This window comes from Excalfactoria chinensis, chromosome 5 (genome assembly GCF_039878825.1).
Source record: "Excalfactoria chinensis isolate bCotChi1 chromosome 5, bCotChi1.hap2, whole genome shotgun sequence".
Taxonomy (NCBI): domain Eukaryota; kingdom Metazoa; phylum Chordata; class Aves; order Galliformes; family Phasianidae; genus Excalfactoria; species Excalfactoria chinensis.
Genome location: NC_092829.1, coordinates 5,102,354 through 5,125,884, shown reverse-complemented (window position 1 = coordinate 5,125,884; position 23,531 = coordinate 5,102,354). Strand labels below are relative to the sequence as shown.

The 23,531-nt window shown below is 43.3% G+C and overlaps 1 protein-coding gene across 2 annotated transcripts in view; it reads right to left on the bottom strand.

The window, feature by feature from the left end:
- The window catches only part of MNAT1 (MNAT1 component of CDK activating kinase), a 113,631-nt gene that overhangs the window by 82,367 nt on the left and 7,733 nt on the right, over nucleotides 1–23,531 (bottom strand). For both annotated transcript variants that reach the window (XM_072337731.1, XM_072337732.1), the window contains exon 2: nucleotides 566–718. In XM_072337731.1, coding sequence (XP_072193832.1) covers nucleotides 566–718 — 153 coding nt within the window. The remainder of the gene's footprint in view (nucleotides 1–565; nucleotides 719–23,531) is intronic.

Genomic DNA, 23,531 nt, shown 5'->3' with positions numbered 1-23,531 from the left:
ATTTGAGATGCAATTTATCTCAACTCCAAGAGCTCTCAAATCCGCATGATGGTCTCGCAACACAATGCTTGTAAGCAATCATTTCCGCTAACAATTGCTGTGTGGAAAACAATGTGAACAGAGCTTCTCTTTTGCCCATTTTCATTTGGAAGGGAACTAGCCTTCAGTTCTCCAAACAGGTCCCCAGGCAACAAAACAATCCAGGTCCTAATTCTGCCCCACTCCCATGTTCACCCCCTCAAAGGGAAAGCAGCTGTGGTCCTCAGCATGAAATCATCTCCATTTGGGAGGCAGGTCTTTGCCAAATACCCCACACAGAAACACCCAACATTTTCTAACACTAAGCAGGAATTCCTCCAGGCTAAGCTGAGACTTCATTCCTCAGTTGTTGCATGAAGTCAGATTCTCTATAATCCCTCAATGTGAAATGGAGTCAAGTTAAACTATGGTGTTGGTTTTTAGGGTTTTTCATTGGTTTGTTTTTAAATAGCTGCTGGAAAAACAAGACCAGTTCTGAAAATGGGATCCATGAAACAGATCCGTATTTTGATCTGGTGACACTCACATTTTCAACACTTTCTTACGAATTTCCACTTCCTTGTCAACAGCAGGATCATCGAAGAGCTGTACCCTGAAGTTACTCTTCCGCAGTGGTGTATCACACTCGTGGCAGTTCCCAGCCCCTCTTACAAACAGCAGCTCCACGCAGCTCTCACATCTGAGGGAGAAAGACATAGAGGCACATACACGTTAAACAGTAACTGAAACACTTGATGGACCCCCTTTTTGTTACACACACTCTCTAAACAAGCATCACATCTCCCCTTTCTTTCACTTTTTGCACACTGTCACACCGAACTCTGTTGTTCTTCCCCCAAAGCACCCAACATCAGCACTGAAGCAGGGGCTCTGCACCATGCCTGGAAGGAAACAACCTCAGCAGCACAAAGGCATTCACTCACCCTGCCCAAACAGCTTCACCTCTTTGCTGAGCCTGAAAGCTAATCCAAACACAATGATAGGTTTTGTGTCACGAGGAAGTTTGTTTATTGACACCAAACTCATTTCACACGAAGCAGGCTGCAATATCCTTATTTACTCTGGGCACTACCTTGCCACACAAAAAGCCCCGTTTATTTTCTCAGTGTGAGGAGGGATACCAGATCCTGCCCAGAGCCTTCCAAACCCTTACCAGCATTACTGCGGAGGAACTGTTGCAACAAACCCAGCCGAACTCCAGCCCAATACGACGAAAGGAACCCAAAAAAATCCCTATACCACTTTTACCAGCTCCTGACATTGTGCACCTCTCCTTCACCTCCTACTAATACTTTTTAAATTGCATGTAAATATGGTACCTTACAGAGGCTGCACAACAATAAAAACACCCTTCTGGCTTTATTTCTTCTATCTCAATGAAGATTTCAGGATGATGCTAGCTACCAAGTCAGTGTGCATTTAAGAAAGGGAGAGTGCACTAGGAGCTTAGTTATTTTATAAGAAGTACATGGGTATGAATAAGTGCAAATTTCTAACAGAGGACAACACCTGCTGCAGTCATTTCCTACTGCCAAGAGGGGCAAGGGGTGTCTATTTATAACCCGGGCACACTGAAGCCAAGACAGTCATACATTGAGGGCTGTGCTGTGCCTTCACCAGCACAGCACAAAAGCTAAACAAGTTAAGAGAAGCAATACTGACGTGGTTGCAGAAGATCTTAAACAGAACTTCCACCCTGTGGGCCCGCTCCCAACTAGACTGGTTCCAGTACACACAGAGGCAGAGCTGACTACTGCCAACCAGTTCTGCCCAGCTGCTGTTTGCAAGATTAGAAAGTGCAAGATGAATGTGATTGTATCCTACAATTAAAAGAAAAAATTACTGCATGTTTTTGTTGTTGTGAACAGAAGTAGAACTTCAGCTCTACAATGCATCTTGCAGCTGACTGCGCTAAAGAGCAAACGTTGGATTTACCTAGAGATTTTTCTGCCTTGGCATTCCTCTGGTTAGAGGAACAAATGCATTTAAATACACTTGGGCTGAGAAGGGAAAGATCAAACCTTTCAGCAAGCTAAGTCTGAAAGTCAGAAGTTAGGAGGACATGAGCTCTGGCTGCTCTAGGGAGGTATTTTAACTCACTGTTAAGCAACACTAAATGAAAGAGAGAATGGAAAGGAAGGGAAGCGAAAGGCTCTTTCTCCTTCCCACAGCCGGCCCATGCCTGCAGCAGCCCTGCACCCAAGGACAGTTTCACTGTCTCCTTCATTCTGGCAGCCAGCACTGTTTGTACATCTTTCAACACAGCAACCACAGCACTTGGAAAGAAAAAAAAATATATAAAAAACCTGTCTCCTCCTTCCTATTTTTTAAGTTATAAAAAAGGGTGAGCAAAGCTCCAGAACTTGGCAAGCGGATCCAAGCGCAGGTGTTTGATTTGTTTTTATCACAGTGTTGCCTAAGGACCAACAGAACAGGGTCTCCCTGTGTGAGATGTTATGCGCAGACAGTAGCACCTGAAACTACTTCACCTTTTCCCCCCCCTCTCTTCCCCAAATCAAAGACATTTCAAGTTTACGCAGGACCCAGCTAGGGAAAACACCCCTCCTTGCACAAGCACTCCATCCAAGTGCCTTTCAGTGCCTGCCCAAACTGGGAGCAGTGCTCCTAAGGCTAGAAAGCTGCTTTCCTATAAAAATTAAGGTTTAAAAAAAAAATAAAATAAAATAAAAATTAAAAATAAAAATAAAAAGATGAGTGCAAACCCCACAAGGGGAATCCCATATCAGGTGATTGAGTACTTTCTCGCTCACACATATACATGCTTATATTCATTCCTTTTGAACACATCAGTGGTTATATGGGCCAGGATAGGACTGAGCCCGAGCCCTGCCTTGTCTCCACCTCCCCACGGGTTTAATGCACCCATTCAGATCCAAACTCAGTCCCAAGCAGTGGTGTGTGTGCCCCAGTGACAGAAGCATGATGGGTCCCACACCTCCTTTTCACTCCTGGAGGAGAAAAAGCCATCTCTGGAACTCCAGGCAAGTGAGCCCCTCCTCCTCATCTCCTGGAAAAACAAAGTATCCACGAGAGGATACTAAATAGCAGTACACCAGACATTGCTTTGCTCTGTATTAGTCTTCCCTTTCATCCCCATGAAGGCATGGCTCAGCCTAAGCAGTCTGCAGCGATGCACATTTTTGAGGACAGCAAGCAATAAAGCAGCTCAGTGGTTTGGCACCAGCGCTGCACAAAGCACAGCACGCCTTACACACACCTCGGCATTCAAGGGCTTCAGGATCATACTAAAGAATGCTTTAAATACACTGCAGAAAAAGAGCAGAAGTTCCTCCACACACGCTTTGTGCAGGGAGGACGCGAGGTAAGCAGTGAATCCCCTGGCACATCCAAATAGACGAGGATGGATCAACACAAGTGCAGCTCGACAGCACTGCTTATTTTCCGAGCTTGGCTGGCAAGAGAGCAAACAAAACAGAATAAAGGAAGAGCCATTCTCACCAGCCGAGCACTAAATACCCCTTCCTTTTAAAGTTTAGATTCCGCTGACCAGAGCACAGATCTTCAGGACTTGGATACGCAGCCGTTAATCAGTTCAGAATAAAAGAAATCTTTTCTTGCTGTTGACTGGGAATATTAAAGAATGAGTTACTAACCTTCTTCACAAGGGCTATTTTTAGTAGATATGCTCATTAAACAGAACCGGGTATCCAGAATCTTGAAGGCCCTCTTTTTCAGCTTTTATAACCAAGATGTTTCTGTAATTTAAACTAACAGGCAAAACAAACCATCCCCTCTACTATGGAAAAGTTTAGATTAAAAACATAATGATACAGCCTTCTACACGGAGCCAAGACTTGAACTCCAAACAAACCGAATGGAAAGTATCAGCAAAAAAAAAGATGTGTTTTCACTTGTTCCTCCATTCTGATGTGAGATGGAAATTTACTTACAGAAACTGAATGATCCTTGATTTATGGATGGGGAGCATTAAAAACAAACAGGAAAAAACACACACGAGAAAGCTTACAGAGTGACATCCCCATTTTTAAATCAGAGGCTTCCAAGAACATTCGCAGGCTTTTTGTTCAGCTCAGATTAGCCTATTTCGAGTCTCACAAGGACATAAACGGCACAATGTGGAACATGCATCCATCAGACCTGTTTGTTTCACAACCTCCAGTACATTTAGCAAGTGCTCAGAACCCACAGTGGTTTCTACCACATAGCCAAGAGCTCATCTACTATTTGCAATTGGCCATTGCAGGTTTGTTTTCCAAAGCCAGGCTGATGGACTAAGAGGTGCATCCTAGAAGGCAGCTTCTTCCTGGAGTCTGCAGCAACGATGAGCTCTCATTGATCCAAGCAGCTCTGGGATCCAAATGAAAGCAATTAGTTTGTTGAATGCTACATTTACACAGGTTAGGGATCAAAAAATAGAGAAAAGAGAAGCATAACTGCAATGGCACATGTGAGAGAGAGCTCATTATGGCAGTAAGACATCTCAGGTTATGGAGAGAAATCATGGTTCCATCCACCAGCAGATGAGAACGGAACACTTTCTGAGCTCTATTCAGTTGCCTGCAGCCCCCCTCTGCTCAGCCCACAGTAACATGCACTGCAAGACTGAACTTCAGAAACCACTTCCAACTTCTTTTTTCCCCCCACAAAAACACTGCGACCCCAGAGAGCTGATCTCAACCACTCCATCTTAACCCCTCTTGGAAATGACAAAGCATAACCCAAAAAAAGGCTCTGCTACTCAGTGTGTATCTGTATTATGTCAGTTCTCAGCATCATCTGCCAAGCATACCATCTTTCTTTTAGACTATTTATATCTTCAGGGAAAAGGATGCACGCATAGATTTTTGTTTCATTTGTGTCCTGCCAGACGAGTTTGACTCCATATTACACAAAGAAGGAGGTGAAACAAACCCAGGAACCTCAAAAATTCAGAAGGCGCTCAGCCCCAGTTAACCCTATGTTCCAAACACCCCGACACATGCCTGGGTCATTCTGCAAACACTACAGCCCAGCTCATCCCACCTGCACTTACCAGAAAGCAGACCAGGTTGCGGTTGAACTACAGCCTTGAATGAATGGCATTGAAAGCAAAAAAAAAAAGATATCGTGCATGAATTAATGATAAACAGAAACACTTCCACCAGCCATTGCGTTTCAACATCTCCATTACAAAACCATTTCGAGTGGCTTGGACCTGATAAGGGAGTTTTGCAGCAAACTGAAACTTGACTAACTCAGAACATGAGACTTTTTTTTTGGGGGGGGGGGGGAGGCCTCAAGCACATAGAAAATATTTCCACTGATGTTTAAATAAAAGTGGTTCTTCATGAGATACTGCTGCATAATCAGTTAAGCACACAATAATGAAAACCTATCTCATGGCACATTTATCTCCATTGAGTGGAGATGACAAGCCAATACTTGAAAGGCCAATTCTTGACAATTCACAAGCAGCTGCGTGGCATTGAGAAAGAAATGTTTTCACAATGACTAGGCATACCAAAATCGATAGAGGATTTACCCAATGTACCAGAATAACGACTTCAAATCCATTACAGTCGACTGGGCAAACACATGCACTAAAATAATAATTCAACTATGTCAATAACCCTTTTCTTCTGTTTTATTCTCTTTCAGTAAGAACTCTTGCAAGTTTTTCAGGTTCTCAATAAACGTCAGGCTCGGTTGCTTCCAGGATTAGGAGCTGCCCACACAACACCTGACCCTAAGACACAGTTATGAAATGCTCCACATCTGCCTTAAACCTACAAGCAACATACATGGGGTCCAGCTCAATGCACCCCTTGGCTCATGGCGCCCAGGACAAACATGCTCTCACACCAAGCTCCATACAGGACAAGCTGCCCCACACCCATCTGTGCCATGGGAGGAACTCCTGTGCTGCCATGGGCAGGCCTTGCTGCCACACTCATATCACATTATGGAACACCTGCAAATATCAGAAATCTCATTTGAAAAACTAAAACACATAATAAAAAATAAACACTTTAGGGACCCAAATCAGTCACAACAAACATTTTGCTTGAATTAAAACAAACCTTCTACCTTTTGTTCTGCCCTTGCAATGCAATTTAAACTGCAACAATAGCATGTGGAAGCAAGACGAGGAAATAAGGTTGTACAGTAGAAAGTGGAGAAAAAAAACTTAAATTGCATTAAAGGTATGATGTGATATCCTGACCACGATACTGAGGGCTTGTCATACGACACTCCCATGTTTCATGTCTAACCTCAGACAGTACGAAGATAAAGTTGATAAAACACACATCCGCAAGAGAACCAGGCACATGCCCAAGGTTTTCCATAAAAACAACAGTGCTCTGGGGTCTCAACGGGAAGCATGCGAGCATTTTAAAAACCATCTCAAAAGCAAGACTTCTCACAATCAAAACCTTTACCAATCTCTTGCAGCCATACCTGCTGAATGCTTGCATATGTTGGCTCCTCTCTCTTGGCCTTTGGGAGGAACTAAGCCAAATTTCTGCCAAAAGCACTGACTTGTGTTTCACCCTTAGCATAAAAAACTACAGTCTGGTTTCCTTGAACTATTCAAACACAGTGATTTACCGCGGACACATGTACTTTAAAACAGCTAAACAGAACGGTCTATTGCAACAACAAAGACAACTTCCATGGTCCTGACAGCACTGAGTACACTGCTGGTGCTCAAAGAGCTGCATATAAGGAAGGTTAGCTTGGCTTGAAAGTCACAGCAGACTGTGCTTTCAAAGTGCTCTGTGCTAGCTCCTGTTTTATGATAGAAAACAATCAACTATTTCCTTTTTGATAAGTAGTTTTAGATAGTTTCATTCATTGCTGCCAAAAACTAGTGACCAAATAAGTTATGAGACACCAACTCCCATTCCAGTGAGCAGCAAATGTCTTCACAAGCCTGATTTTGTATGTTCAGCAGAGGAAAACAACACTTGCATTTGCTCACGTTGAGCCAGCAGCAGTTCCAAAGAAGCTGTTCATCTCCCTTCACCCTGCTGTATGATGTCCTTTCCCTGCTGCCATCTCTCACAGGCCAGAAACAAACACTTGTGCAGCCACACGGTTATTTGCTGGGGTTTTTTTTCCTGTCAGACAAACTCACCCATTTGGTTCACCGCATAGCTCACAAATGCTTATGCCAGCACATAGCAAAGGGCAAAGTGAACACAGGAACGAGCAATGAGGGTGAGAACACTTAAGCAGGATGTTGCCAAATATAAAATCACAGTCAGAGCAATAAGTATATCGCGCTATGCCATGGAGGTCTCAAAAGGCAGACACATTTCAGAATCATTCCTTAGGGAGGTTGAAGTTGGAAGGGGAGCTGTGTTCAGCATCAGAGGATGCTGGTGCTCAGAAGAATGGTGAAGCACTGTATGAGTAATGCCACACACCTCAATAGCTTGGCAGATCCTGTCTCCAAGCAGAACAAGAAGAACCCATGAGCAAGCTCCAGGCTCCAACAAGTTCAGCAGCCAGACTTCCTGCAGACAGGTCAGGTCATCCCACAAACAGCATTCACATTCAGGCAGCCTGCATCACTGTGTTTACACACTGGTGGTACTGACAACCACGGATCCCTTGACTGAGGCCATGCTTGGAACACAAGCATCATGGCAGAACAGCTGGGCTGCAAAGAACAAGGATGGCACTACAGCAGCTGAAGCTGATGTAGGCACGGAGCCTCAAAAGCTTTGAGAGTAGAAGGCCCTCTGCAGTGTCCAGCACAGAATCACAGTGTGGCTGAGGCTTGGCCCTCTGGCTCAACCCCTGTTCCTGTTGCAGGGTGCTCAGGCCTGCATCCAGTCAACTTCTGAAGGTCTCCATTGAGAAAACCCCACAACATTTCCAGGCAGCCCGAAGCACACTTTCAAAGCTATCTGAGATGCAGCATCTCAGCCCTTGAAAAAAAAAAAACACTTCCCCTGGAAAGGATTCCTCACAATGCCCATGGAAGTAACCACAGCAAATGGAAGTGGAAGATGACCAGCAAAGGCAGGCCCCAGGAGATGCTGTTTGAGATCAAACAGGACCCAGGATCAAGGTACTGGGGAGAGTCTCTGGGAGGCAGCACAAAAGTTTCCTTCCTCAGCTCTGAATTCAAGAGCACACAATTCTGTTTATTAAAAAGTATCCTTCCCTTCCCTCTCACAAAGCTTTTCTGACATTCTTTTAGCTTGATCCAGAAGTATAAGGAAAGAGAATAGGATGTAACAAGCACCCTTCTTTACTTGAGGGTACCCTCTGCTGCTTCATCAATATCCCTCCTGAGATGTCTCAAGGCAGTTACCAAAAGCAATACAAGAACAGACAGGGTAGAAGATAAAGGATTGCAACTATTTATCAGATCTGATACAAATAAAAGACCCAGAACCTTTATCTTTCTATTGCAGAATATCTTTAACAAAGCAGGCAAGGTTACTTTGCAGGCAAGTGCTTCCACAAGAGAAATGGAAGGTAAAAATTGCAATGGAGTTTAGTAAGCTCATAAGGAAGACTTTATGACCCAGTTGTCTTTTGGATACAATCTGAATTAGTAATCAAGAAGAGGTCATCCAGTCCTATCTATGGTCCTAGCTGCTTGTTCTAGTTCTGTTCTTAAAGCAACAACACACGACACAGATGTTCCAGCATCTGCTCTTAACAGAAATAACTCCTAGCTGTCAAACTGAAGCACCATTTCTTAAATTACACAGATTCATTATTCTCCCATCAATAACCAAATAATTTATCTTATCTGGCATAAAACAGGATATGTGAATGTCTCAGATCCAAATTTGATTCACTTGGGTCAGTTTTCTCACCTGGAAAAGGAGAGAGGATAAAATCATACCGTTCTGTTTGTTTTACCTTAGCAACTGATGAAACAGCACCAAAGAGAGAGAGCAAGCATTCTTAGCTTGTTTTGTTTCAGATGGTACATGCAATTTAATACATAAATAACAGATATATATTCAAACATGTTAAAAAAAATCTATTAGCACGTATACATTAGCTGATGCTTTTGTACACTTTGCACTATGACACATCTCAGCTCAGAAGTAAAACAAGTTTAGATGGATGGTTTCTGTGCAGCAAAAGTGGTGGCCATGCCTCAACAGCTCGTCATTCCATCCCTTTCATCAGTCCTACCTGGACTTAGTGAACAAACCACATCTCAAGACTGCTGCCATTTGGTGAGACAGGCCAAAGGTACCAGCAGCTTTTCAACAGTAAGGATTCGGGTCTGCCAGGTAAGCGTAGGTAACTTAATCCCAGTCCTCTACTGAAATTCCTATTGATTGAGCCATTCTTAATTGCCTGACCTACAGCACTGTTCAGAGTGGCTTGCTAAAGCTTTCTTGCCTCTCCTGTAACAATGTGAAAGAATGCGAGAGAAGGAAGAATGACCTTTACACAACCAAAGAGCTGAAAGAGCTGAGCCTAAATTATAGTTAACATTGAAAGTTATAGAAAAGCTCATTAAAGGAAAATAAAACAGACCAACACTTTATTGCCATCTTGCATCCGCACCAAGATGCGATCCTTGAAAGGCTTGGGTGAGTATCTTCTGAAGTGAAAGATCAGCAATAGGAAAAGTGACAAAGAGTGAAAGGTTTGGGTACTTCCATTTCTGAAAACAGACAAAAATATGAGATGAAATGGCTGACTTGTCAAATACACACCATTAAAGAAAAGATCTAACAAGCAATTCACAGCTTGCTGAACAAGTTCACTTCAAAGTAACTACACACAGACAGGTCTGGAAGGGCCCATGGGGTCATTCCCTGCACTTCCACTCAGTGTTTGATAGCTGCACATCTGCTCCAAATGGCACAGGCATGCTGAACTTACGGGTTTACCTCTACTTTCTGTAACACAACAGATCTTATTCTAGAAATAAAAAAATAAAATAAAGCTTTTTTTTATCTCACCACTCTCCATTTTCTTCTGCATACATGCAAAGGAGGATCCTTTAGAAAACCCCAGCAGTAGCAATTCAAGCTCCTCCCCCCACCTCCACCCCCCCCTCCTCTCATTTGGGAATCTCCTACTTCCTACCAATTTTTAAGGGTCATTCCTCACTTCATTTTCACATAATCCCTAAACAACCATTATCACATCTTTACTCAGCATGAGATAAAATATAGACTGTGCTTCATAAACAGTGGAGACCTTAAGATTACATTCTTAGTGGGACACGGCATGATAAATATTTCAGGGATGTCTTGAAATACCCTACGACATGCAACATACACATACAGCATTATATAATATATATAATATACAATGTGTGAAACAATGTCAAAAATAAACGTTCTGAGGTTGTTCTTTTTTTTAAGTAGAGACAAAAAAGCAAAGCCTTCCCCCCATGCAGGCCACCAAGCAGGTCAGTCTGCAACTTCCCTTTTAAGGGTGGCACAGATCCTGACCCATTAAAGCCAACTAGGAAACACTTCTTCACATTGCCAACAATCATTTAAAATACGTTTTTTTTCCCCTCCAAAAAGCACATCTTTTTCCCTGGTGCTTAAAACAAACAGCAATTGCAATTTTAATACATGAACCAAGTTGGTTAATGCGCTACTCAAAACTTTCTGTAAGCAAGAAATGTGGTCACATCCAGCACAACTCTTCATAGAGGAAGGTATTAAATAATACAAGGAGGACACGTGCCAGGCCTTCATTAGCTACACTGGCATCTCAAACATTCCCTAAAGATTGTAGGGGACAAAAACCCAGCCCTGTTCTATAAAGCTGGAGGTATCTTCAAAGGTTATCAAATAAGCAAATATTTTACTCACCAAAGAGCTAAGACAAATTCTTTTCCCAAAGTTGCAGCACATCTCAAACCATTTCATCTGTTTAATCACGATGAAGATTTGTGCTATATATTCTATTCCCTTTAGTGGCAGGGAAAAATCAGCAAGATGCACCATACTCCTGTTTGTACTTCTATCCACACGCTCTATATGCCACAAAGCACACAGATCAGCACGCCCTGAGCTGTTACCCTGCAGTGGATGCAAGCACTCAGACAAGAGACAACGCAGGACATGGGCAGGGCAGCACACAGCTGCATCCCCCACACACACACATTTGCCAGCTTTTCACATTCTAATTTTTGTCCAAAACTTTGAAGCGAGACAAATATCCACAAATCTGTTCTTCTTAACATGGAGTTGGAGCATAGAACTGCTGGGCGGTTGTGTGGCTCACAGCCAACCCACGGCCGTCGTTATCTGAGCCACAGGGCTCTGCACCCCACAGGTCCCACTGATTGAGTACAGGGCTGTCAAAAATACATATGGAAACAAATACCCCAAGACACAGATGATCAGTTCTAGACAATACTTGAGCTTATCTGTTTTACCCAAGCATCAGCTGCGAGGCACTCAACAATGCCCCAGAGTTTCTCATAAACACCACAGTGCTCACAATTAGAGATCCCTGCACCTATTCAAATGAGGTGTTGTATTGGGATCACAACAGCTGCATTAAAAACACTGTTCCTAATTGGAGAAACAGCCGCTACTATTTTCCTTATCCATATCAACTGCACACAATAAACGCTTGATACTATCTAGCACTGCTGAAAGCAGTCAAATTAAAACTAATCAGGAGAACATAGCCTTGAGCACATATCCCTAGAAACACTGGAAGCCTTTGAACACACAATTTTATGGTTTTCAAATGCTCCCAGCCACATTTGAATAGTCATTTTCTAAGTAAATCTGGGTTTCTGCAGACCCTTCAGAACAGCAACAGCCCTCTAAATTGTGACCAACAGGTTGAGGGTCCAGCAAAGAAACCTCAAAACACAAAGATAGGATGTTCAGAAATGACAGATCTCACCAGTTTCTAACACTGTGGAGGTGCTCACTCCAAAAGTGGGCCAGAGCAAACTGTGCACATAAAGCATTTATGTGCACATAAAGTTTTCTTAACTACACAATGAATCTATAAGGAGATTCCAGACTGTGAATTATTGACTATCATCATTTCAGACAGTTATATGCAAGTCTGAATTACTGGGCTCAATCGTGCAAACTTTAAGCACAATTTGCTACTGATGTCCAATAAGGATATCCTGGGCAAACAAGGCTCCTTCAGGACTGGTTTTTAGTCTGTTCACTGAGGTTGTCTCTCCACATAAACCTCCATCCTCCCCAAACCCAGAATCACAAGCTTAGCATTGCAGCGCTCTCCATCTTACCCATTTCCACAGAGGACACAGCCAAGTTTACCAGCCACAAATCAAAAAGGAATCCAGATGTGAGGAAGGCAAAGGCTGCCTGTAGGTCCCAAAGTTCACACACAGGCTGTGCAGACCCCAAGAAGCCAGAAGCCAGTACAGGAGCTGCAGTAGGTGACCATGAGGCTGTTGCACAACAGCTGAATCTGAAGAGCAGCTACATGCAGATGTTGTGTTACTGTTACATTACTGTTCAACCCAAGGCTGGATGGCTTTCTTGGAGAACCTTGTAAAACAAGTTTGGTGGCACTCACAGCTTGACTTGAATGACTTGAATCTAACATACAGAGTTAACCAGTTGAACAAAACACCCCTGTAAAAAAATACGCATGGCCATAGAAATAAAAATCAAAGGGCAGGTCACGTAACCAAAGTGGCTCAAGTCAAGATGGGAAACAAAGCAGTTCTATTCACAATGGCCTTCAACAGACAAGCACAAACCTGCTGTCCCACCGTGGTCACCTTCCTCCAGCAATGTAGGGCAGTGGAGTGCAGGAACGGGGTATCAGCCCCAAAACAATTTACTGCCTGGCATAACCATTAGAAAAAAATATATATACATGTAAATGAATTCAGTGATCCATAACTGGCCCTTCTTTTTCCCCTTGCAAGGAGGCCTCTACATGTCACCTCATGCTTCACACTACATCAGCACCAATCCTGGCATGCTGAGTCTTCAAAACCATCTTACATTAAAAATAGAACACATGACTCAGGTGGTTTAAGGATGGATACGCTTACACACAAAAAAATAACCCGCAAAAAATATCACCTCTAATAGCAATTTATACAATAGTCGGCAAAACTGCCAAAGAGTTGGCTGCAAAACTTCCAAATGATGGAACTGAAGCACACCATGTGTTCTGTAAGGGAAAAAAGAGCTATTAAAATACAGGGCAGGGAGAGCTTCCTAGCTGATCAGGTGTAAATTTACAGCTGATCATCCCTTATGTAAATTTAATGTCACCAAATACCAAGATGGTCAGTGCTCACCTTTTATTTGAACGTGCTCTCATGAAGGAAGGGGCAGAAGGAGTCATCTCCTGCCTCTCCTTGCCTATTGAAGGCCTGGCTTCAATGCTCACACTTCTCAGTCTGCCATCATACAGACACAACCACACCAATCTGTTACTAAGTCTCGATCCGTGGAATTAAGTCTCACACAATTTCTCCTAAGTTTTAAATAATAAAGAGTTAAAGCTGTGGGAACGTACATAATAAAGGTAGCTTAAAGTGCAATGTGGGCTAATTGCATTAAGAGTGAATGCACTAATAAGATAATAGCATGTTTTGGTTCTGCTGGCAAGGCAGGAATTTCTCACTGAGGGCACAAACAGCCCCAAGTGCCAGCAGCACCTGCACGGTGCCCCCACCCACACAGCAAACAGCTGACACTAAGGACAAACTGCTCCTGCAGCAGCACTCTAGAGCAAAACCAGTTGCAAGTGGAGCTCAGTGGTCCACGAAACAGCCAAACCAAAAGCTGTCTTTTGTTTTTGACAATATACAGTTAAGTCACTTTTTCCATCCCCGGGGTAACCATTCAAGAAGCGTGTTAAAACTCAATACGTCACCATTGGCTGCACAACAGTTTACAGCCTATACGCGCATTTTAACTTTCTCAGACACAACATGTCAGAAGTTGACTATATTCAGATCTCTTTTACTACTAAAAAAGAAATCTGGTCTAATCCTTCAGGCAACTCCTGGAGAGGAGAGCTTGCCTCATAGCCCACTGGGAACGGAGGAGGCCAAGGAAGGAGGGGAAGCAAAACGTCAACCTCTGGTGGGCTTCAAGCTTTTGGATTCCACTCCATGCTTCTCATTTGAACAGTCCCACAGGTACATCAGTGCTTCAAATCAGACTTCATTAGCATTCACAAACTCAAGCCCCACAAGACAACAGAGAGCAAGCACAAGCATCCACATTACACAGAAAGGAGAAGAGAAAAATCAAGAAACAGATTCAAACACCTGAGAAGATTCTTATTAGATGGACTGAGCAATTTCTATGTTAACTGTGGAGTTTTTGTTTTCCTTAGGGAGGCAGTGTGGAATTAGGGCTGCCCAACATTCCTTTCTGCAAGCAATCCTAGCAGCAAGGCTGTACTTAAACCAAACACGGGGAGGAACTGATCAAGAACTGCTTTTCACTTGTTATTTGCTGCAGACATAAAGATTCGAGTCCTACTCAAAAAAGAATGGCTATAAATGAATAATACATATTAAAGGGAAACATAAGCACCACTTCATAGAAGTGAGCCTAAACTCAGCACAACAGGCTATGACTCCGTTCTGTTCTACTTAGTAAGACCAGCAAGGGTCTTTCTACCACTGAGGAAACAAAGAAACAAACAGAAAAACACCACTGCTTCCTGTGCTGAGGGAATTACTTATCGACTATTAGAGCAGAAACAAGCAAAAGAACCTCACTGCCCAAAGGGATGCCTGAAGACATGGAGCCTGCATTCCCTGTCCTAAAGGTACAGCTATAGATATCTGTAGGTTTGGTTTCTACTTTTGGGACTTTGCTCGTCCTGTCTGAAGATCACCCTGCTCATAAGGTCGCAGGGCAGAAAGGCTTCCTGCAGCTTTCACAGACTGCTGATGCCACCTGGGGAAAATGCGTCACACCGGTCACTGCCAGAGCACCAAAGAAAACAGGTTAGAAGACAAAAGCCTTCCTCAACTCGAAGGAGTGTTTACAAATGTGATGAATGCCAGTGTGTGTCCTAGCATGCCAGCTTGAAAGTAAGTCAAGCACCTGGACCTCCACACAAAAGGCTGACTCACCTGTATGGCATCTATTATCCTTTGCAGAGACCCCAAGTTTAGCACTCCAGGGACACAAAGTACTTTCAGGAAGCTAAAAGGCAGAGTGACTTTTCCTTGTCCTTCTCTGCACCTGCACACAGCAGGTAAGAGCTGTGGGACTGCTTCCCAACCACAGGCAGCAATGACTTGTACACACACAAAACACTCCTGGGATCCATCCCTACTCTGCTCCAAGAATGGAAAGAAAAACAGCACAGAGATTTAAGAACCACAGATACAATCACCTCATCTCAGTGTTACTCCATGTCCTACCTTGCCACTCCAGTGAGAAAAGAATGCACGTAAGAGCAAGCACTTCAGTGTGAGATGCTGTATTGAACAAGTCATGGAGAAACCTGTGATTTTCTTGTTCACATTGCACCCTCAGGTTTGTTTGCCTTTCACACTATAGCTAATTCAAGGCTGTCTCCTTTCCCTGTGCAAAGCTACTGTGAGCTGAGACTGCAAGGGTTTTTCAGCTGAAAGATGCTTAAAAAAGTCTGCAAAAGTAACACGTGGTGATGGCAGTTATGATGCATCGAATATCAGACTTGCTTCATGGTCAGTCCCATCACAATCAAAACAGATATTGCTTTGCATTGCCTTCCCTTCCGTTTACACAGGAAAGAAAAACAGGCAAAATGAAAATCATCACTCGCACAAAGTACCACACGGTGATCGTTCTGGATAGCACAGCACACAGACACCTCATTCACACTGCTGACAACACCAGGAGACCAACGTACGTAAAATGAATCCCTCTGCTCCAGCTTTGAAGGGGCTACGAAGAGACTTGAAAATTCTCACCACACTTCCAAGTGAAAAGTCGCATCCTCCCCAGCTCTTTTCAAACTGCGGCACTTCCAGTAATCCACAAATGATCCTTTCATTCTCAGGAACATGAGCTTTACACAACACAAAGAGATGGTCACTTGTGATTTGTTTAAGCCAAATCCAGACCCAAGCTACACAGCGTTCGAGCAAAAGAAAAACGGAGCCCCTGCATGTTCAGGCTGTCAACTAAAGCAAACATGTTAACCCCCACAGAACGCAAAGGGGAAATCGTGTGGGATCATCCAACATCCAAGGTTTTGGGGAATGGCTGCCACATACCTACGTGGTCACTTGATGTTGAACAAATACTACCAGGACTGCTGATTTCCTGGTGCTGTGCTGAAACCATCATCATGGAGGCATATGTGCACTGCATGCAGATTTCTTAGTTATTTTTACCAGCATCACACGTAGCTACAATTACGAGCTACAGTCTAGTCCTACAGTAGCCCATCCTTCCTTCAAATCTAGGCTGCTCTGGCTTCCCAGCCCTCATTCACATCCTCAGGCTTGTATTTGGTTGCCTGGGAGCAGCACAAGGAGCTAATCCAGTTGAAAACCATTAAATGGATCACAGCTCCACGCTGGCTCACCTTTCAATGCCAAAAAGACAAGCGGTAGGAACACGGGGGAGGACAAGCATGCAACAATGGGGATATCAGAACTTCAATGAGTTGGATTTACCAAGACAACTCAACTGGAAGTCACCGTGCATGTGTCCAGCAATTCTTTTTTATTACTTTTTATTACTTTCTACCAAACTGCTGCCCATCTTTTTCCTTCCTGTCACCCTTATACATAAAAGGTATGGCCAACGATGTCTTCATGCACAAAGCAGACAAATCTGCGTCCAATCACAAAGCTTGTATTTGCTAGAAGCAGAGCACAGGCAGACTCAATGTTCTGAGCACAAGCAGTAACAGTACTACTGAAAGGACACAATCACAGATGCTTAGCAGAGGGCAGCCTTTCTGTTTGTGATTCAGATTAAAAATGCACAGACAAAACCTGCATAGGAAGGGGCATGACTGCCAGAGAATCTAGAAAACAAGAGGATGCACAGAAAAGGCAGAGGCAACATAGCAGGTATTTCTTCTAGGAGTAACACAGCCTTCGTGTTGCTTATCCCCACCTCTTCCCTGCACCTTCATCAGCATCGCAGCTTGCTGCCTTTCCGATGTGCAGATACAAGTCGAGGGGTTGGGACATAACAAATGTGAAACGAGGGAACCAAAAAAAAGACACCATGCCCAGCACAATCCCACTCTTTTCAAACTCTACTGCTTCTTTTCAACTTAGTTTCCCTTCCCCCAGGATCAAAATTTCAGTTGTAATATTGCACAGCAGCACTGACATGACTCAGTGGCTTAGCTGCCCAGTACACTGGGTTATGCAAGTTACCTGCCACCTGTGTACTATATCATAACACTAAATAAAACCTTTTTAAACCTTAAAAACTATACTGCAAAGCTGAAATATAATGACCTTAATGATTGCAGATACCTTTTCTGGAATGCCCAGTAGCTATTCAGAGAATCAGAACAGTCCGACTTTAACACTTTTCATGATGAGGCTCTCAAATGCTCATCTTTGCTTGTTGTGGAAGGAGGTAGTTGGAAAACAAAGGGCAGGTGGCAAAGTTCTAACATCCCCTCAGAGAACATTTCTGAGATCCCTGTAAAATCTTGATTCTTCTCATCAGTGCTTTTGTATCATACAAGAAACAGAAGCATAAAAAGGTTTTGTACACAGCCACTATTTACCATGAAAAAAGAAAGAAATTAACAAGCTTATTATTCATCACACAGACACTTGATAACATCCAGTAAATAATTGGCTATAAATAAAAAATGGCAATCTATGCCAATAATCATGTTATCACACACACGGAGGAACCAAGTTCATACTGAAAGAGAAATCATTCTCCTAGTATTTCCTAACTTCTGAGCTCTGGAATCCAAAACAAAGATTGGAATGTGGTTTGTACATGCTATTAGTATTAGTATATACCATAAGAGCCCCCAGATAAAAACAAACAATTTTTCCTTAAAGCATCTGAGAAAAAAAAAAACTGCAGAAATTAAGAACGTAAAAAGGAAGTGTCTGCTGAAGTCCCTCCAAGCTTGCAAAAAGCCTACAAACTCTTCTCATCATAATGTGAAGTTGCATTAGGATACTAATTACAAATGGCAATAAAAAGCAGACCCAGACAACAGGTCACACTTGAGACCGGCAAGTAAAATAGCTGGTATCCCTCAGGACAAGATGAAGGAGAGTCATTTAAAACTGTTGAACTAGAAAGGTTTAAAAACAGAACAAACACACGCTGTTCTTTCTCAAACACCTTCAGTCTCTGCTGCTAACAGTCCCAGCCAAATATGAAAAGTGACTCTTAAGACAAACTCCTAATTTACTGCTATCAATTTACCTTCAATAAAATGCGTTAAGTAAATGATTCCACAGAGAAGCAACCATCAGAAAAGATGCACGCTTTGCAGGAGTGAAAATAAATAGTGATCAGGAAAGTAATTGCTATGTAAGGAATCTCACTGCTCCTATGGGTGTTCAAACAACGAACTGAGCCCATCTTCAGGAACACCAGCCTTGCTACACGGCTGTCACCTGCCTCACTGCTCTCCTCTGTATGGCCAGGAAACAAGAACTTTCATTAGGAATTCGTACTTTTTCATTAGTCATCACAAATTCAGTAAATATACCAATCAGTATCTAGTGGAAATGTCCATCATTGACACATATCTGACGCAGTCCAGCAGCAACATAAAATGCCTGGAGCAGGCTGGAACAGAAAGTTTACTTCCCTGTTCAGGATCCATCAGATCCCCCATATCAGATCTCTTCTATTAAGGCAAGAGTCTATGAAAGCCTTACAAATCAGGTAGGGTAGGATTCAGAAGATTAAAAAACAAGCCCTATTCTTGCTGGGATCCACTCTAGGGACCAGGAAACAATCAGAGCCGGGTCTTGCAGAGACCACAGGCTGTGCTGCATTGCTTAACTTCCCCTGGCAAAGGCTTGCATCACAGCAGGACAAGGCTGGCTGGGGAGGCAGAAGCCAGGCAACTCCTGCCCTGTCCCCACTGCCTGGGGACGACAGCCACAAGCAGGCAGCAAGCAGCACAAGGCAGGGATGATGACACAGCTTCTCTAAATCCTTATCAGCAGGGACAGAAGAAAATTCTGGGGCTGCTACACCTACCTGAAAGAACATCCACACAACACGTTTGGCAGACATCAGTGTGTTCCATCTGTGATGCTGTTAAAACGTGCATAAAATGTTGGATTAAGAAAAAACACTGGAAGCCATCCCAACCAACCCTGATAGTGTAATGTATCAAGTAAACTAAGGCAAGAAATTTTGAACGGCCAAAAGCAATCAGGATACAAACATGCATCGCATGCATAAATTTATTGAGGCATTAAAATAACTCCAATTTCTTTTTAAAATATATATTAAATACAAAATTGCATACTGATGAGAAAGAGGGTAGAGCAGAAGCCACTCTCTGCACCTCCTATTGTATTATTACAAGGCAATAATGTGTGTAGTAGCAAATGTTTCTGGTTATTATATTTTATGTTTCTATACTCGATGGCATTGTATTATATATGGCCTTTTTCTGCAATTAACCTCCAAAACAAATTAAATATTAATGGCTAAATGCCAATTACGATTTTGAGAAACAATAAAAGGATCATAAATAACGCAGACAGAACAGTGAAGCATTTTCACATGATCAAAACAGTGTTTTAGCATTGAAGTTTCCCCATTCTAATGGGAAATGTAACCGTGCACTCACAGGTGTGGTTACTGCACACCATCTGCAGAGCAACACCACCTTTTCAGCAGCTCCACCTCTAGTAAAAGCAAGCACAAAGAGCCGTGGTGCTCCTCCAGCCAAGCCAAGCAGCACAAGATCTGATGCTTCACAGCAATCCTTGGTCTGACACTGTGCAGAGTACAGCAGGATACTTTCACAGCTATTCCTAGACTGTTTCCATCTTCTGCAATTCATTGTACACAGTTCTATATTTCACTCAGTAGTACCAGCTCTGCCACATATATGAAGAATTTTCCCACTATTGTACTTTTTGACTAAGGAACTAACCTTAGGCTTGCGAAGGGAAGGGGGAAAAAAAAAAAGTCACAAAGCAGAAATACTTTGAAATGCCACTCAGGCAACAGACTCATTGCTTTAAGGTCACTGCTTCTGTTTCCCAAGGCTGATTTTTATGAACAAAATAGAGGTCTGAAACAAACAATTTAAACCAGCTTCCAAATGTAGTCCAAAGCTGATTTAAATAGCAGCTGCTTGATGCTGAGATGCACAGCTCCTCCCACGCCAGCCATCAATGGCTACTTTACAAATGGTAAGTGACACGGGACACGTTGTTCACAAACAAATCAGATTTATGGTTATATTCAGTTGTTCCTGTTACCTGAAATTAGAAATTGAAGCTCATTAAAAATGAATACGTTTCAGAGAAAGTAGAGGCACTGCACTGTATTGATGAAAGCTTCATTAAATTTTCAATGATAAAGCTGCTTCTGTATCTGCGAAGGAAGGACGAGTGGTAGAAAGACATTGGTTGGGGCAACTCTCCTTCAGGCAACTTTGCATCTTTCCCCCATCACTAAAACCCACATCAGAATGAAATACTGGACTAATTAAGTGTAAGAGAAAGTGGTGAAGGTCCATTACATTCAATGAATGCTTACTTCATGATGCATTCGCTGATTATATCATTGAAGCTCTGGAAGGAGGGAACCAGGAGAACTCTGGAAATGGGATCCAACTGATCCAGCTCACTGAAAACACGGGCTGTGCAGGTTCTTGTTTAATGATGCAGTTATCTCTGAACTACTCACTTAGAGACATACCATGAGCTTTGGAACTCAGACCTTACTTGTGCAAGTAGAAATACAATGCTGCATTGCAGTCGTAAGAACAGCCTTATTTTTTCTGCCAGACTGAAGCAAAAACTAAAAAGTCGACCTGTGACAGAGCACAAATAGGTCAGACCACGTCTAATTTATAATTCTCTCATGCCTGGCAATTAAAATCTCTGTATGTAAACCACCCATAACCAAGCTGCATGGAAGAATGCAGAATGAAACTGCAGAAGAGAAAATCCCAGCGGTCTGATCCCTCTGGTGGTCACGCGCGCTGATAGAAACGCACTCCATCCCTCCCCGCCGTTACCCCTTCCCATCAGGAAGGCATGCTGGGGCAGTCAGGCTGCTCCCTTCTCCATCCATCAGCCTGCTTCAGCCCAGCCAGGCAGTGGCTGAAGGCCTCATGCCACGTCACTTCTGCACAGCGTATGGCCTGAGCGCTGCCTTTTTCCCCTTCAAGCTATGTGCTCGCCTGCCAGGAGCTGAGCTGTAGGGCTGCTCTTTTCAGCTTGCCAGGACTGCCACCTCTTTCAGCCCTCCAGACAGACAACACTCAACCAATGTGCACGCAGACAACGTCATTTTATCCTTGTTTATTCTCCCCATTCAAACCCTGCTTCAACAAGTTTACTTTTTTTCCTTCTCCTCCAGTTTTCCTTGGCTTGCAGAGGGAACATTTAACAACTGACCTCCTCAAAAATCACCACGAGGCACTATTATCCTCACATCACCAGATAAGGAAATTAAGCCAGTATAACACCTGAAGCATGCCCAATTTTCACATTCCTGATTTGAGAGTGATTAGCATTAGTGCTCTGGAGGATTTCCTCTACTCAAATCGCAGCTCCTGGGGAGTGCAGGAGCGTTTCTGCAGGCTGTATGTCTGCAGGGCAGCCTGAGCAGCAGGTGAACCATCATGCTGGGTGCTGCTTCAACCCCACAAGGGAAAAAGCAACGTATTGGGGTCACATGCTCCAGGTCACTTCCCTAAGGTCCTCATGCAGTCATTCTCCTTTCCCAACCAAGTTCCCTTTCTACATTTGCGTTTCACTCACTGGGTAAGCTGGGAGCCACCCTCCCTATTCAGCTCCTCTACAAACACTGCTGTTTCCCCAGAGCCATGTGATGTTTCCCAGACACGTTCTTTGCTAAAGAGAAAAATCCTTCCAACATTTCTCACTTTGCACCAAAGTTTCCCACGTGGATCTCAAACAATTTGCATGCCCCAATTTCATCCCAAGGAACAGGTCTGCAGGGGGCTGCTGCACTCATGCACCATTGATGCACTGCCCACATGGAGACAGCTCGCTCTGGACACGTCTGCTCTGCCATCCTGTACCACCTTTCCCCAAAACCAAACAGACAGAATAGAAACAAGGATTTGTTTAACGAGACTTTAGGCCAGGTTTTGTTGGAAGACTAGAAACAAGAAGGTTCAAATACAGTAATTCTAGATGAGCTCAACTGTCATGGGCCTCTCCAGCTTCCAAACTGCCCCAATGCTGCCCAGCTCACAACATTCACAGCAACATTGCATCACCCTGGTATTGCCCTCAGTCCTAAACATTTCCTTTCTCAGGATGTAGATTTTGTTTATTTTCTCTGGAACAAGGGGATTTGGAGGATTTAAAGGCAGCTTCTCATCTCCAGGCCACAGCAAATCAGTCACAGAGTTATCAAACTGCACAACCACCACTGACAGCCCTTCCCAACACCAGCCAGGGTGCATAAGGACTAAGGGTTTGTGATCTTCTTAAGCTTGCAGACAGCTACTCCCAGAACAATCCAAACCCTTCTCTTTACACAAGGCTATTCATACTCTCATGTTAAAGATTATCCAGTCATTAGTTACACATATAGACTTTTCAGCTCCTAATCTCCATGAAGATACCAGTTTTTAATAGGACACACACGACACGTTGCCAGCAAGGATGACAAAGGCACCGCGTGTGTGTCTGCCTGTACTTGCCTGGAACAAGCAAGGTCTCCAATCTGGCACTGCCAGCAGTTCTTGTGATGCAACAAATCCTGGTGCCAAACCTCCAGCCCAACCGGACCCAACACCTCCCATCCTGACTCCCAGGTTTGAAGATGTCAGTATCAGACAAAGCGCTCCCTTCAGTTTTGCTGTCTAGGAAAAAATCAGAAATTTCCTCCGTAACCTGGGCACAAACTGGCAGCCTGCTGACACTGCTCGGCATTACTAAAATTAGGGAGCAGAATGCTCTTAGGACTTGAGAACTCTGACCCGAACATTGCTTCTTAAAAAGCACCCGCTCCTCACACTGCACCATCCACTGCTTTCCAGCTCTCAGTGGAACCACTAATCTTTCTCTGTAACTTCAAGGAGTTAATGTGCTCGGATTAAGCCCACGATTCTGTAAATGCTTAGACATATATTTAACCTTTGTGCTATTCATTGTAGCAGGACTGTGATAACAGTAAAAATAATTACCGACATGTTTCCAAGTTTGAAGCATAACAACCATCAAACCAGATTATTTGCTGATCATTCATTTGTGGCAGAAGCATCCTGTTCCCCCTTTCCTGAACATGAACATTCTCTCTGCCATGTATGTTATATAGAATTGCAAAGGAAAAACAACTTAGAACATCGTATCCATGGCCTTAAAAGATGATCTTAGCTCAGAGAGTCTAATTTTGTCAGGTACAGCA